Source organism: Elgaria multicarinata, chromosome 16 (assembly GCF_023053635.1).
Source record: "Elgaria multicarinata webbii isolate HBS135686 ecotype San Diego chromosome 16, rElgMul1.1.pri, whole genome shotgun sequence".
Taxonomy (NCBI): Eukaryota; Metazoa; Chordata; class Lepidosauria; order Squamata; family Anguidae; genus Elgaria; species Elgaria multicarinata.
The window spans coordinates 4,759,696-4,775,811 of NC_086186.1; the positions used below are offsets into that span (position 1 = coordinate 4,759,696).

At 47.3% G+C, this 16,116-nt stretch overlaps 2 protein-coding genes across 2 annotated transcripts in view; both read right to left on the reverse strand.

Moving 5' to 3' along the window:
• TARS3 (threonyl-tRNA synthetase 3) overlaps positions 1-16,116 on the reverse strand; it is a 556,255-nt gene that overhangs the window by 506,303 nt on the left and 33,836 nt on the right. The gene's annotated exons all lie outside the window — the stretch shown is intronic.
• On the reverse strand, positions 6,590-15,415 carry ADAL (adenosine deaminase like). The gene is made up of 10 exons (XM_063142879.1): positions 15,334-15,415; positions 12,976-13,106; positions 12,395-12,455; positions 11,630-11,717; positions 10,965-11,046; positions 10,380-10,506; positions 9,859-9,939; positions 9,292-9,430; positions 8,338-8,438; positions 6,590-7,390 (listed from the first exon to the last, which is right to left on the reverse strand). The coding sequence occupies exons 1-10, from the start codon at positions 15,397-15,399 to the stop codon at positions 7,199-7,201; spliced, it is 1,068 nt and encodes a 355-aa protein (XP_062998949.1). The 5' UTR covers positions 15,400-15,415; the 3' UTR covers positions 6,590-7,198.

Here is a 16,116-nt window from a genome sequence, read left to right on the forward strand (position 1 = left end):
ATAAATTCCTGGAGGCGAAGGCTATCCATGGCTACGAGCCCTGATGGTTGTGTGCTACCTCCAGTATTCGAGGCAGTAAGCCTGTGTGCCCCAGTTGCTGGGGAACATGGGCGGGAGGGTGCTGTTGCACCAGGTCCTACTTTGTTGGTCCCTGACCGACGGCTGCTTGGCCACTGTGTGAACAAAGTGGTGTCATGGACCCTTGGTCTGATCCAGCATCAGGGCTCTTCTTATGTTCTTAAAGAATATGTAGACCAATGGTTTTCAAATTTTGACTTACCTGCTGAGGAAACTCTTGCCACAGAACTTTTTTGCAAAGCATTATGGATAAAGCAAAAAATCACCAAAAGTGAAAAGACATGAATCTGACTCCCCAGTCCTAATCTCAATCTAACCATTACACTACACTGCCTTAACATAACCTTAAAGCCCTTCATTAACAGCTCCAGCAAATCAATTCCCTTTCTGCCAGCACTATTGCCTCCCTACAGACACATGAATTACCTGAACAAATGGAGTGCACATTTACTCAGAAGTAAGCCCTACTTGGTCCAATGAGACTACAGCCAAGTGTGCAAGGCTCCAGCATATGTGTGCGTGTAGATGAATTTTAACCATGGTTTACTAAATTAAAGGTTACAGCTCAAATACAATGAAATCATAAAAGCTCCCCCTAATGTCATATCCCATTGCCATTTATTTAGCCTGCTGCTGATCACAATACATTTGTATCTTAGTGGGTCAAACAGCTGAGTTGATATAAAAGGGGTGTAGGGAAAGAGAGCATGGCATTGCCAGTGGTGTAGCAGAACAGGGACGAAGCTCTGGCATTAGAGTGTTCCCTGTTGTAATGCAAGGTATTTTGGGGTGTCTTCATCCTGAATGGCGAATTAAGGCCCTTTTGTTTTATAAAAGACCTGCCCCGGGTGGAGATGAACGCTGCTAGAACTGATTGATAGGGATTAGTCCAGCTCAGCTGCCTGCAATGCTGAATTCCCTATGGGGACTGTCGTGGTGAGTGCCTGTACTTCAAAACTCCCCCCAAAGTATCAACCCCAAAACACCTCGCAGCTTTATGCAGCAAGGTACGATGGGTGCACTCACTGGATTCTCCTTTGGCATGCTGGTTGTGTCTGTGGGGCGGAAAGCCTGATAGAAACAGCCTTGTAATGATGCCATGAGTGAGCGCACTGCAAGCCAAGGTGCCTAGTACCTGAGGGAAGCCAAGTTACCTTTGGCACCAAAGGTTGAAAATCTCACAAGTCCGCGCCCCCCCACCCCGGCAGTAATTGTAATTTATACTGTATTTCGTAATTGTGTTTTTAACCGCCCACCCCAACTGGCCAATCAGCTTCAGACTTGCACCATTGTGAGATCATTGCTAATATCCATGGAGCAAGACACACACACCCGCCCAACACACACAAGTGCTCACATACAAACCCAACCACATCTTGGGCCAGCCCAGAGCTGGGGTAAATGCAACATGTCTTTCTACTACAGGTGAGTGTTGTTATAGGGCTTAATTTGGGATATTTCTATGTACACGAGACAAACTACGCCATTCACGACCCGGTGTATCAGATGGACTGGATTCATGCTATGCTCCTTCTGGGTATGTTAGAGTAGCTCTAAAGTGGCCTTTCCCAGCCTGGTGGCCACTATGTGTATTGGACTGCAGTTCCCATCATACCCTGACCATTGGCCACACTGGCTGGGGCTGGTTAGAGTTGTAGTGCAAGACATTTGAAGGGGACCATGTTGGAGAAGGAGCTTTAAAGCAGGGGCGTAGAAGTTCACGCCATGCCACTGCCTCCACCTCCTTTCCTCAGGCCACCAATCAATTGATTTTGGGCTTTGGCGTCTTTTCCCCCCCCTACGGCTGAGTTCCTGTCAGCAACGGCTTTATGCTAAAACAGGCTGGTATTGGGGGTATTTGGCCCTGCCCCTTTTGCCATCGTTCCCACCCACCACTGGAATGTGGCCCCAGAACCCTTTTCTGAAACCCTGTGGGATGAAAGAGGTTCGGCACGCCTACTTTCAAGGGTGAAGGTCAAGTCAGGTGAGATGTTGCCAATCGGTGAACCCTTGCTGTAAGGAAATCCCAAACTGCGCCAGAGTACTGGTGGGGGGGTTAATCCTTCCCCCTATGCCATTTTTCAGACATAAATCTCCCCCCACACCCTCAAGCTCTTGCTAGTTTTTTCCTCTCTAATGGGGTAAAGTATCAGCTGGAGCATACATAGCCAACAGGCGATATTCCCTAACGTTGTCTAAAGAAACTGCCCTATGAGCCGCTAGGCAGCTAGGCCTGTTCGGGGCCCTGCTGAGGGCCCACACAATCCAGCAGGGGGCCACTGATAAGAGCCTGCTGGACCTGCTGCTCCTCTCCCCCATTGCAACCTGCTTGTTCACCCCCTCTCAGTTTGGCCCAAACGACGGGGGTTATGTGAAGGAGGAGGTAGTCAATGCTCCCTGGCTGACTTGCTCTCCGGCTCTCTGCCTGTCAAGTAAGCAAGTGGGAACAGTGCTGAGAACGAGGAACTGGTGACCACGGTGGAGAGAAGAGGGTCGTCGTCCCCCCAAGGGGGTCTTGCCCAAGGGCTGTGGAACCCCTGGACCTGTCACTGCAGCAGGGTACAAAGACACACGACTGGAACTCCGTGAGCTACAGAAACCGCGAGCCCTGCCCTTCAGTCATGATGGCGTCTTCTGGAAAAGACAGGGCAGCTTTTGCAGATGTGTTCCCACGAAACGGGCTGGCTAGCCCAAGCGCAACGCTTCGGCCCTGTTTGTAACTGCCTTCCCAGGGAATCCCTTCACTTCTGTTTTTACCGCAGCCGTATGCCCCCATCTTCTCTCTCCCAACGTCCCCGTAGCGTCCCACTGTGAGCTGATTTTAATTCCCCCACCCCCCACCCCAAAAAAGGAAATTCAGAAGCATTTCGGAACAATGAGGCAGTTGGGAGGGGGGGGGAGGAAAGCGCCCTGCTAGTGGGACACCGCTTCTCTGTGCTTGCAGTACGATACGCACAAGGCCTATTTTGCAGATGAAGAATGAACCCGTTCAACCCTGTGCTGCGTTGTCGTGTTTATGTTTTTTGCAGACCATGTGTGCCTCCTTATGCCATCTCCCCAGAATACAGCATCGATAGGCCTTTCTACCTTTACGTTCCTAGCCCTGTAAGTATGGCTCCTCATGTCCCGCACCCCCACCTGCTATTGGCTGATGTCCTGGATTCAATGTGTGTAGCTGCACGGCAGAGAGGCACGGCGTTTTCTGCCCTATGGAACTCATGTGATGCTGGGTGGGCCGGGGCTCTGCTCATGCACCAGGCTGTGGGGGCTGGTGTCTCTGATGTCAGTGGGGCGGTCAATCCGCTCCAGGTTTCAGTCAGAACTCTAAAGGAGTGATCCAAGGTGCAAATTAAACAGACATGCCTGTTATTTGGCCCTCAGAGTGCAATGAGAAGCTGGGGAACAAAGAACCACTGCAGAATCACCTTAGAGAGCTCCTTTAGCGTTCAGACTTGCTCTGACTGAAACTCAGAGCTGATTCACCGCTCCTTTGACATCAGTGCCACCAGCCTCCACTGGCACAAAACAAAAGGTGGAAAAAGGCAGAGAAGGCCAGGAACTCTGAAGTTAACTAGCATATCTTTTACAAACTTTGCAAAACAATAAAGCAGACAGACAGACTTTCTCTGCCTTGGGAGGCTGTGGGCTGTCCCTCACAGGAAGTATTTAAGCAGAGGCCATCTCTCAATGATGCTGCAGTTGCACGATTCCTGCACTAAGCGAGGGGCTGGGACCCCATGATCTCTGAGGCCCCATCCGACTTTAACATTCCATGATAGTCTGACTGCTACCCAAGTGTGTTGAAGTTAATTTTTTGTCTCCTTGAAGATTGTAGACAACTACGGATTCATGAGAGAAGGCATTAAACACCGGGGAGCCATGGTCATTGATCTAAGCCAGGCTACAGGTAAAATAGTTTTGGGGTTAGGCACATAGGAAGCTGCCTAATATGGAGTATAAGGTCTGTCGAGCCTAGTATTGTTGACACTGAGCTGGTTCACATGTAATAACAAGCCACGGCGGCTTATTTTCCCCATGAGGCTTGTGGCCATGTGCCGGCCAACGTTTTTACAGTGCAAGCTGCAACACAGGTGTGGGCCCTCAGAAGATGCCCAACCACACCTACCTAAGAAAGGAAGGCTGAGGAAAGGGATTAACGAATGGGTTTGGTGTCCCCGAGATATGGTGATGGCCACTGGTTTGGCTGGGAAGGAGAATTAGACAAACGTATGGCAGGAAGAGGTCTCTCGGTGTCTATATGCAACCTCCACGTTCCAAGGTCGCATGTTCGAAACAGGTCTCTTGGGGATACAACAGCAACCTTAGAGTATGTAGAGTTCCCTCACCCCTCATTCCCGTAAAAATATATATTTTCTTCTACACAAATTCAATGCTTTGTAGGAAAAGGATTTTTGCAATAAGTACCATGTGCTATCAGCCTGGAGCAAGTAGCAGTTACACTGAGGTCAGCAGCTGTGTGGCAAACAGCCGATTACGTATGTTCCTGGCCATGGCACTGCCACCATCACTGTATTCCAGGTATCTCTCTCAGCTCTTTGCAGCTGAGAGGAGCAGGCTGGATAGATGAGCACCACTGTATCCAGACAGGAAAATATCACACAGCTGATGTCTTTCTTCTGACCCAGGGCCTATGGCACCCCGACTGTGGAATGCCCTCCCTTGGAGGCCCAACTGGAGCCAACGCTGCTTTTATTCCGGCGCCAAGTGAAAACATGGCTTTTTAACAAAGCTTTTAATGGTTGAATTCACTAGGCACATTGTTTTAACTGTTTTAATAGTTTTACTGCTTTTAAATTAGATATTGTTTTAACTTGGTTTATGGTTTAATTTGTTTTTAGCTGTGAATATTTACTGTTTTTATACTGTATGCTTTTATCTGTACGCCGCCCTGAGATCTTATTGATATAGGGCGGGATATAAATGTTTTAAATAAATAAATAAATAAATAAATAAATAAATAAATAAATAACCTTGGCACGAGGACTGGATTTGATCCTCCAAGCTGGGACTTCATTGCATCTCATGTACTTGGGGCTGTGGAGAGATGCTTCTTGTTCTGCTCCTAACAAATCCCCACAATTGAGGGCAAAGAAATATCTCAAAATAAATGGACTATCCCAATGTTTGCGATCTTCTTCTCCACCCTCATTGTTCAAATAATTAAAAAAAATATTATGGAGACTTAAGTGGAATATTCTTCGCTTTACACAATACTGAGCTAACGTTTTAGCCTCCCTTTCTCAGGACCTGGTCCCATGTGGGAGCAAAAGTGGATCAATTACGTCAACGTCGTCAACTCCATCAAGCCCTGGAGAACAGCTGGCAAACCCTTTGGTCAGTATCGTAACTCTTCTCACCCACCCCTTTCACCTTTTTCTTTCTTTCAGGGGACAGATCAGGTCCTGTAGATGGAAGCTAAGATATTTCGGGGGTGCCCCTTTGCCTTCAATCCTGCCCACCACTAGAATATGCTCTCCGCCCAAGTGCTTCTCGGAGATGGAATTCAGGCCCCAGGCTGAAAGTTCAACACCCCTTTACTACAAGGTTCCCAGACCTGTTGGGGGCCAATGGGCACATTTGGAAGTTTGAAAAAGTCTTGTTGGCACCATCACAAAATGGTTGCCATTGTGGGCATGGCCAGTGACAAACAACGCCCATTTCACAGAAGGCAAAGTGGAGAGGCTAAGTGATAAGCTAAGGGATGTGTCCACGGGCACCAGAGCTGACTCCAGGCCTTGGGGGGGGGGGCTTGGGCATGAAACCTTTTCTCTCCACCATTGTCCCCAGCTGCTCTTGCTGCTCCTCCTCTTTCTCATCATTGCTCCCACTTGCTTGCTTGCCAGGCAGAGAGCCAGTAGGCAGAGGCACCTGCCACTCCTCCCTCTGCCCACCACCGTTGTCTGGGCCAGAGCAAGAGGCAGGCGAACACACAGTTTGCAATAGTAAAGAGGTGGAACAAGTCAGTGGGGCCCCACTGGGGTGTGGGCCCTTGGTGCACGCCCAACCACGCCTACCTTGGGTACCACATTGGGAACTGCAAGACTAAATGCCCTGAAAGGCCTTTCAAACTCTTATGATTTTGGCTATCTGGCAAACCCAGGTGAGCTGGATTTGGCTTGCAGGCCTGAGATTCAACAACCCTGAATTAGGATATACAACGGACCCGCTTCCTGGGGCACACATCTGCCCCCAAAGTGAGGAGTCTCACGCAACCACCCATCTTAACATGCGAGAGTAGGGCATCAGGGAAGAAACTCCCCCTCCCCCCCCCCCCCCACACACCCTTAAAGGGAAGAAGTACGTTTCTCTCTCTCTGGCGTTTTGTGCTCCCTTGCTGCGGCTTTCTCCAGAATTCCGCCTGAGAGGTCAGGATTCTTCTCTCTTTGGGCTTTGTTTCATACCAGTCTCAACTCTCTCTGGTCTTTCGCAGTGTGTGACCGACTCTGGCTCTGGACCAGCTAAAGGCAAGGAAGAAAAGTTCAACCTGTAAGCTCTTTGTGCTTTTATTAAAAGTCACCGGCACAAAATGAGAACACCTTGCTGGGTTAAGTGTCTTGTAGCTTTTCTCTTTGCAAATGCCAGGGGGGAAAGAAAGCCTGAACTTAGGTGGTAACGTGCTTTCTACTGCTATCCAATCATTGTTCTTCCATTGTAAGCTACAAACAGAATCGCAAATGACTTTCCATGTTATTGGGAGTATTCCACTTTTTCACATTACTACGTTCCATCCATGCCCATAGGTGTAACCAACTGGAGCCAGGAGCAAAATACTGGCTCAGGAAGGTAGGCATAGAACTGAGGTGCCACTGAGCATATGTTGAGCTCAGCAATTTGTTTTCAGTACAACTGGAGCTCACATAAATCTTTTTACACACTCATCTACTCCTGTTTTTCCTCTAAGGTTTCCTCTAAGCCTAATTTAGGAGTGGGGAAAGCAAGTTCTGTTTTCGCAGTTGTTAAGCCGCTGGGTGTGGAAATCCTTGCTCATCTACTGCAAATCACCGAGAGACCTATGGGTAGATCCCAATAAACATTCTGTCTGCTCCTGCCCTACATCACCCACATAATCTGTGTGCCAGTTGTTGAGGTTCCGATATAGCTACCCAAGCAGGGATGGTTTCAGTTTATGCCACTGTTCCTTTAGCTTTGTTTTCGTATGGCTGGAAGCAAAAATGTGGCTGATGGCATCATAGGAGAGGTCCCATATCTGCGCTTTGGAGAGCTGAAATGTGTCCGCAGCTAGCTGGTATTCATGAGACAGGTCAGTCGCAAAAACACCTTTATCATCGGTCTAGTAGCAGAATAAATTGCGAAACGGTAAATGTTAATTCTTTCAGCTTTCAACACTAAAACCAGGAGTGCATTGCAGAATATTTCCCCAGCCAGCAGCTGTCCTCTGTCCTAGTGGTTTTCAACTCGTTACATTTGAAGAGGAATAGTATTTGTAACGGTAGTGATCTATCAATGGCACTTGTCACTATATGGAACCTTGTATCTCTTGAATACCTGGGGAAAATGGCTCATATCCCGCTTGTGGTCATGGCCACTGTGGAGACAGGATGCTGAACTAGATGGACCCCTTGATCTCTGCTCCAGGAAGACTATTCTTGTATTGCAAGGTGGGTCTACCAGCAGTTGTTAATCACGAGTGGCGATGTCAGAGAAATCCATAATGGATCCAAACGATTTCTCTGACCTGCAGACTCTGCAACAGACTGACTTTTCCCAAGTTGCATGGATTCCGTGGATTTGCAGACCAGTTTTAACTTTTGGGAGGGATCAGTGCTAGTGTGCATCGGCGTAAATGCACATTAGGGTAAATTTGCATTAGAGCAAACGCGCATTTGCAAACAAAATTATCATACAAAAAAACAGATTCCATCAATGAGCGGTTGACAGACTGTAAGATGCCTGAAAATCCACAAAATACAGATGAATCAGATTTGACAAAATCTGTCCATTCCTAATCATGACAGGTAGATAGGAACCTCCATGTGCAGGGGCAAGATACCTGTGAATAAAAACTGCTGGAAGAAAACGGGAGGACAGCTTTGGTCTCCCTGGAAATATTTAGTTGGCCACTGCAGGAAGAAGGAATATGCCCCTTGGTCCAATCCAGCAGCGCTCGTATTCTTATGTCAGAGGATGAGGGCTAAATTTGAATGAGGTCTCCACATTGGTTTTGAAAAGCAATTCCAGCCCCCTGTCTTTGCCCCCAGAAAATAAGAACTGACTTACACAAAGCACGGTGGGATGGTCGGTGTTGTACCAAAACCCGAAATGGTGCTGGTCGCTGGAAGGCACTGTCTGGCCTTTGAGGTTTGACGTCAGGCAGAGTTCTGAGGAAGCAAATGACAGAAGTTTGTGTCAGAGGGAATCAGGAGCAGGCCAGCCGACTCCTTTGCCCCAAAGCAGTTCAGGGAAAGGAGCCGTTTTGTCCCTATATTCAAATTAAAAAGTGAAGGTCTAAACCAAGGATGCAGAACCGAGTGGAGGCTGGTGGCTCCGACGTCAGTGGGGCGGTGAATCCGCTTTGGGTTTCAGTCAGAACTCTAAAGAAGCTACAAGCCCATACAAGTAACTATTTTACCACACACGGGCACTTGCGGGATGCTCAAATTCTCATCATTGCAGGATGATACAGATGCCCAAGCTAGTCTGGGAAGGAAGACTGAGGGTTGTTTGGTCATCGGTGTGGGCTTAATGTGAGATGGTGGTAGCGGTGGGATATGAGACACCACACAACAGGCCCATATCATGTTTCATGTGGGGGAAGCCCTAGTTTGAAAATGCTTCCATGTGAAAATCACCCCCACATTAAAGAGCAATCTATTTTTTTCTTTTAATCCAACATACATACATACATACATATATATGAGAGAGAGAGACATGGAGTTGTTTTTCACATGAACGTGCTCAAATCACTTCTTCTTGTTGTGAATCTTGAGACTGCGTTAGATCCAAATTCCATGACAAAGGAAGATGGAGGAAAACATGAACTAAGGATGCTGAGCAATAGCTGCCATCTCATTTCCCTCACCCAAAACAGGCCTGAGGCATGGTAGCTGCAGTAGTAGTGGTTGTCATGGCAGCAGGGCTTTCACAGCCTTGTGGCTTTCACAGGCCGCAACAGCCAAGGAGAGATGAATCCTACGTTCGTTCACCAAACTTTTATTCCACCTCTTTCCTTACCAAGGGGTATGTGCTTTTGCCTAACAAGCTTCACAAGTTCCTGCGAGGCTGGTGAAGAAGAATGAAGAAATGTCCCATGTCCGATTCTGTCAGGCAGCAGGCCCAAGAGGAGCCTGGTCTCCTCTTCCTGGTTTGGAACCTAAAACAAAACATGTCAAGCCAAATTACACATTATGTAAAATTCAGGGTCACATTCAACATGCTGGTTGTTGGTTGTTTTAAAGAAGAAACCGAGGGTGGCAGGTCAATGTTCAGGAGTTTATGTTAACATATGAATGTATTACACTCTGCCCTTCCAAAACATTATCAGGGTGACCTAAATCTAATATTTTATTTAACTCACCCTGATAATGTTTTGGAAGGGCAGAGTGTAAATAAATAAATACATATGTTAACATAACACCCTAAAACTTTTCTTCTAAATGTATAAACATTTAGTTAGACATTAAGGGGGCAATCCTAAGCAGCTTATTTTTAAAAACACTCACGGTATCGTATTTAAACCTGGGCTTATTACCCCTCGAACTACTGTTCCCATTGCAAATCCCTGAAACTTCAAAAAGGTACCTCTGAAAGATGCAATGACAGCATCAGGCCTGCTTTTTTGGCTTCTAGGAGAGGCTCCAAAAAGTCTTTGCCATGCCCTGCCTTGAAAGCAAATACGAAATACAAATTAAGCTTAGTAAAAAACAGATAGACAGATGAATAAAGAATACTTAATAGTTTTGGTGACTCTGTGACTGGGTTCACACAACACGCTAACCCGTTCTCAGTGGTTGAGCATGGATTGTTTTTGAACTGTGTGTTAGCATGCTGTCTGAATCCAGGACATTTTCCAAAGGGTGCTTGTTCGTTACCCATGCAGTGTGACTTATTTTTCTCAAGTCATGTTAAGAACCCATGATTTGTTGTTCAGGGTGCTTAACAAACCATACTGAATGGTTAAGAAGCCACTCCATGGAAAATGTCTGGGTTCAGACAACATGCTAACCCCCGGTTCAACAATAACCCACAGTCAACCACTGAGTGTGGGTTAGTGGGTTATGTGAACAGCCCCAGTGTTTGTGTGTGTGTTCAGGAAAGCTTACAGTAGGATTTCCACTGAAGTCAAGGCCTACAACTACTCCATCGGTGGAAAGCAGAAAGTTTTCAGCCAGCTTAACTGTTTCCTTGGCAACTGTGGGTCCCCCTCTTCTATCCACTGATAATAGAAATCTAGAATATAAAAAAGCAATAGCCAGCAAAAACGACAGTGCAAAAAATGTAGTCAGAAGCCTAACTAGAATGTAGTTAGAAGTAGCCTAAAGAGTCCAGCATTTTGCATGAAAAGCACACACGCGGTCACCACGCTACATGCCCGCTGCACTTCTCACACCACGTACTCTGGCCTAATCGCATTCATTTAAGCAGCAATCATTTGGGATAACTGGCCTGAAAACCGCAGCCTGAATATTTTCATGGTAAGTTACGAATTAAAATCGTTTAGTGCCCAAATGGGGTTGTGATGTTGGGAATGGAGGTAAACCTGTTTGCCGTTAAAGCGGACACCGTTAGCTCTGTGAGGCCGGGTAACCAGCTACAGCACTCGACAGGCCCTGGGAATCTTTCTCTGGGAATTCAGCCCTACAAAATCAACAGCTTGTAAACCAAAAGGCCGCCGGCTTATAGCTTACCTAACATCTATGTCCAGTTCATCTTCTTTGCACTGCCTTATACCCTCAAGTACAGCTTCCACATATGTTGTTTTGGTCATACCTATGAAAACACATGGATAAGATTTATATTCAAGTATAAAGTACACCAGCTTTGCCCAATCTGTTGCCCTCCAGATGTTTTTTGGACTACAGCACCCAGCATTCCTGACCGTTGACTGTGCTGGCTGGTGCTGATGGGAATTGATGTCCAAAACATCAGGGGGGCACCCAGTTGGGGAAAGCTCAAATACACACACACACACACACCAATGATTTTGCTTTCCAGTATATATCAGAGCCAGACCAGGCTGTGGCTATCCCCAAATCCAAATATCGCTAAACTCAGACCTGCGCCAGGTGTTTTCCAAGCCAAGGTCCGTTTGCTAGTAAATAGTAAGCAAATAAGGGGGGACAACCATGGTCAAACTTTGGACTTGGAAGGGTGGATCTTTGAACCAGGAGATGGAACGGGGGTTTCACTCTTTCACTGTTCCAAATTCTAGATCTCCCATCCCTTGAGGTCCTAATTGGGAGTAGGGTGAAGCAACGCTTCTTAGAAAGAAGAATTTGGGAAATGTGGACGTTTCGTGGGAAGGGAGGCTGTAGGCAATTTTCCTTTTCTTAAAGGCAGAACAATTGGTTACCGGTGGCGTGCTTTGTTCTGGGTGTGCTCCTTAGCTCCAGATACTTGACTCCATCAGCAGCAAATTCCCGAATGACGTCTTTGGTTACCTGAAATTACGGCAATATTTTTGAACCAAACAGATAGTTGGGAGGGTACAGGGCAGTTGTTTCAAATCACGCAACCTCAGACAAGGACTGAGAAAGCCTACGTTCAAATCTTGCCCAGCCATTAGGGCTGGCATCAAAGGTGGGCATAACTGGGCCACCTGCCAAGGGTCCACAGCCCAGCAGGGGCCCACTGATAAGAGCCCCCTGGCTTTGCTCCCCCTGTTCACCATTGCAACGGGCTTCTTCACCTGCCTCTCGCTCTGGCTCAGACAATGGTGGTAGAGAGGAGGCGGCAGAGGAGATGCCACGGCCTCCTTGCTCACCTGTCAAGTAAGTAAGTGGTAGCAAGGAGGAGAAAGAAGGCAGGAAGCAATAGCGGCTGGTAACAATGGTCTAATAATGTAGACCCACTGAAGGAGGAGGGGCAGTACTGAGAGTGCCCCTCAACAACACTGGCAGGCATGATGCTTACAGAGGGAGTTTCATTGACTATCACTCAGCCTAACCTGAGCTCCTTAAAAGGAAGGGCAATAAAAAAACATAATAAGCAACAATTAAAAATAACCCATCAGCCAATGACTGAAAATCTTTTCATCTCTGCTAGCCCCCAGCAAATGGCTAATACTCTCAGCAGCTTGCTCAACAGAGCACGTCAAAGGACGCATAAATTAACTTACCATTAATATGTCTTCAGTCCTATTGGTAATCTGATGGATGATCTGAAACATCTGGAAACATCTGCACCAGCCACCAGTTGAAAAAGAATAGCATGAAAATGCTAAGAAATTATGTGTGCATTTTTAAGAACAAACAAACGCCAGCATAAAAAAACCCTACAACTGCAGCTTTATCCAGTTTGATAACATATAATCAGGGGAGGTGCCAGAGTAAGGTGGTAAGCACATCAGAAGAACAGCTCTGCTGGATCACACCAAGGGTCCATCTAGTCTGGTATTCTGTTGACACAGTGGCTGCCCAGCTGCCCGCGGGAAAGCCATGAGCTGGACAGGATTGCAAACAGTACCTAAATTCTCAGGGCCTTCCTAAATCTTGCAAAGATGGGGCCTGGCAGACCCCCAATAGCAATTTATTCCAGAAGGGTGGGGCCACTGCAGAAAAGACCCTTAAATGTATTTTGTAACACGTTTTTATTGTTTAAAATTTCTGTACACCTCTTTGATGGCTTTTTAACAAATGAGGCACTATATAAATGAGTAATAACTGGCGTTTCTGCTCAAGGCAGAGAGGGGATACTCACTCTTCCAGACTTCTTTTCTTCCCCTTGTCAATCATAGTCATTCCATTATTGATCTCAAGATCTGGTTTCTGAGCCAACAATTTCTTCATGGTATCGGAACTGATGGAGCCATTCAAGTGGGCATGCAGCTCCTAGGTGAGAAGGAAATCAATGTTTCGTTCAAGGGGGCTCCTTCCCTGCCATCCCAACATTTCACTTGAAGAACTTAAAAAACACTGTACAAAGACATGTGGCCTCTGATACCGGAGGTAGCACATAGCCATCAGGACTAGAAGCCATGGATAGCCTTCTCCTCCAGGAATTCCCCCAATCCACTTTTAAAGCCATCTAAATTGGTGGCCATCACTACGTCTTATGGAATCAAATTCCATAGTTTAACTATGTGCTGTATGAAGAAGTTCCTCCTTTTTTCCATCCTGAATTTCCCATCAATCAGCTTCATTGGATGACCCCGTTGGAGTCTATAATATTATGAGAGAGGGATAAAAAAAATGTCTCCCTCTCCACATTCTCCACCATGCATAATTTTGTACCCCTCTATCACGTCTCTCCTTTCTCGCCTTCTTTCTAAGCTAAACAATCCCAGATGTTGTAACCTTTCCTCAAAGGGGAAAGACCAACTTAGATGGTCTGAACACGCAAGACTCTTGTTATGTTTTTAATAGTTTGTAATTCTATTGTCTCTACATTGGGAGTGAACCGACGATCCAATCATGCTTGATGCAGTGATGTGAATGAATGATCTGCCCCAGAGAAGGTTAGCTGGAAAGAGGAGAAGCTGCCAGAACAATGAATTAGACAGACAGACAGACAGACAGACAGACAGAGAGAGATCATGGGCTTGGGTTAGTTGGGTAGAGTTATTTCTTGCATCACAGCAGGAGGTCTCTTGGAGTACACAATTCAGGGGATCAGTAAGGAAGTTACTGGGGTGCACAGTAAAAGGGGAACGCGGTCTAAAGTGCACTGAGACCAATGCAACAGGCTCATTATTTCCGCACTTGAGCAGTCTATGCAAACCTATGCCAAGCCGTTGGGGCCCATTTCTGAGCCTTATCATCTGGTTGCTGCTTCTCCTGCAGCCCTTGCTGTCTGATAGAGTCTACTGGCAGCTGAGTCGTTTGCTTCAAAGTACCGCACAAACCACCGAACAGGAGCAGAGGTTTGAAAAGCAAGAATCTGCTATCATTTTAATGGACTTTTATGGCCCCTGTGAGATAGCATCAGATGGTCTAAAAATACAATCAGTCAAATGTACAATTACCTGGAGCAAGACTGTGTTAGCGAACCTGCCTGTGGTTGGGGGGATTATATGAACAGTCTTAATCTAATGCTTTGTTTTTAAAATGTATACCGAATGGTTGAAATCCCTGTTAAAAAAATAAATCTGGAGCTGGTTTGATGGTGATTCTAGATTTTTAGCAATAAAACCTGTTGCTCTGTATGGTTTTTACTGCTATAGGTATTATTTGAAGGAACGCCTCCTTCCATATGTATCTGCCCAGACCCTAAGATTTATTTATTTATTTTTATTTATTTATTGCATTTATATACCACCCCATAGCCTAAGCTCTCTGGGCGGTTTACAAAAGTTAAAAACAGTGGACATTAAAAAAGTACACAACATTTCAAACCATGAAAAAATATAAAAGCAACAGTATAAAACAGTATCCATTTTAAACAACAACATCTTCATCACATTTGTGCTCGGTGTGCTTAAAGGGATAGCCAAAGGTATGTTTCAGGGCAAGTGCCTGTCTTGTCTTTGTAGTTAAGTAAGAGCATCAGAAGTACCCTGATGCTGGATCAGACCAAGGGTCCATCTAGTCCAGTACTCCGTTCCCACAGTGCCAACCAGCTGTCAACCAGGAACCTACAAGCAGGACACAAGATCATCCTCAGGGGTCCCTCTCTGAGCACCCCTGCCAAAGGAAGTGAGGCAGGTGGCTACCAGGAGGAGCAGGGCCTTCTCTGCTGTGGCACCTCTGCTGTGGAATGAGCTCCCTACGGAGGTTCGCCTGGCACCTAGTGTGTAACCCTAGGCATATTTACCAAGGAGAGAGATTTCCCTGTGGGGCTTCCCTTCCGAGTAAGCACGCCCAGCGCTGGACAGCGCCGTTGTGCACGCCTACTAAATCCGGAGAGACCAGAGGAGCCCGACTTCGCAGCGGCCAGAGAGAGCGGAGATGGTTTGGGAAGGAAGGGGACGCGTCCAGCCGGCCCGTAGAGGAGCCAAGGGGGCGGAAGAACTTGGGAGCCGTTCCTCCGTGCCGCCGCGGCGGGGAGAAAGTGGCGAAGCGCCGGCGCCCCCCGCCAAGGCGCGGCGGGCTGGAGAGCAGAGCGCGGCGCAAACCTCACCACTTTGGGCAGCTGCTGGTAAAAGCGGCGCGCCGCCTCCGCCTGGCCCGCGGTCTCCGCCGCCATCGCCGCCGGGCCTCCCTGGCTCTAGGTCCGGAAAGGGCCCGCCCCGAAGGGACGAGGGCGGCCCCCTTCCTCGCTCTTCCGCCGGCCGCGCCCTGCGTGCCTCCGCCCCTGGCTCTATTCTTCCGAGCCGGCTACTGGAGGAGTCCGAAGCACGTCCCTAAGCTCACGGGGTGCCGTGCCCACCGATTTTCAGCGCAACGCATTCCGAGGTCCGCCCAGAGCGCTTCGGATAATGGGCGGTAGAGGAAATATAGCAGCATTTAAAACAAACAGGTCAGCGTGCAGAGCTTTACGGCACAGGCGTACACGTGTTTGCTCAGAAGTAAGCCCCACTTCGTTTCAACGCAGCTTACTTCCAGGCCGAGTGTGTGCACGATTGCGGCTTTGCCCGACCTGGAGCCGGCCATCTGTTTGGGGTTACTATTTGCATCGCCTCAGCCAGCGCAGGAATTGTAGATTGGCAAGGATTTCAGACTGCCTCTTGTTTTAACAGCAGCAGAAAAAAGTTACTCTCCCTCCCCACAAAAAAATATACACTTGTACTACTCAAAGGAAGAAAGCTTGGGGTAACTATGAGCGGATTTTTAGACGGAAGGAACGTGAAAAGTATATGGCAGATCTTGGAAGTTCTAGTAAGAAACAGAGTCGATCCCACAAGCCTAAAACTCTGCTCACCCCTTTCAGTATTGAGCTAGAGACCCACTGATCTAATCATTT

Bases quoted from the DNA above. Each gene is read 5' to 3' on its own strand.
- ADAL (XM_063142879.1), bottom strand. From the start codon at position 15,399: ATGGCGGCGGAGACCGCGGGCCAGGCGGAGGCGGCGCGCCGCTTTTAC. The intron at 13,107-15,333 runs GTGAGGTTTGCG...CTTCTCACCTAG, and splicing joins ACCAGCAGCTGCCCAAAGTG to GAGCTGCATGCCCACTTGAA. The intron at 9,940-10,379 runs GTAAGCTTTCCT...TTTGCTTTCAAG, and splicing joins ACTTCAGTGGAAATCCTACT to GCAGGGCATGGCAAAGACTT.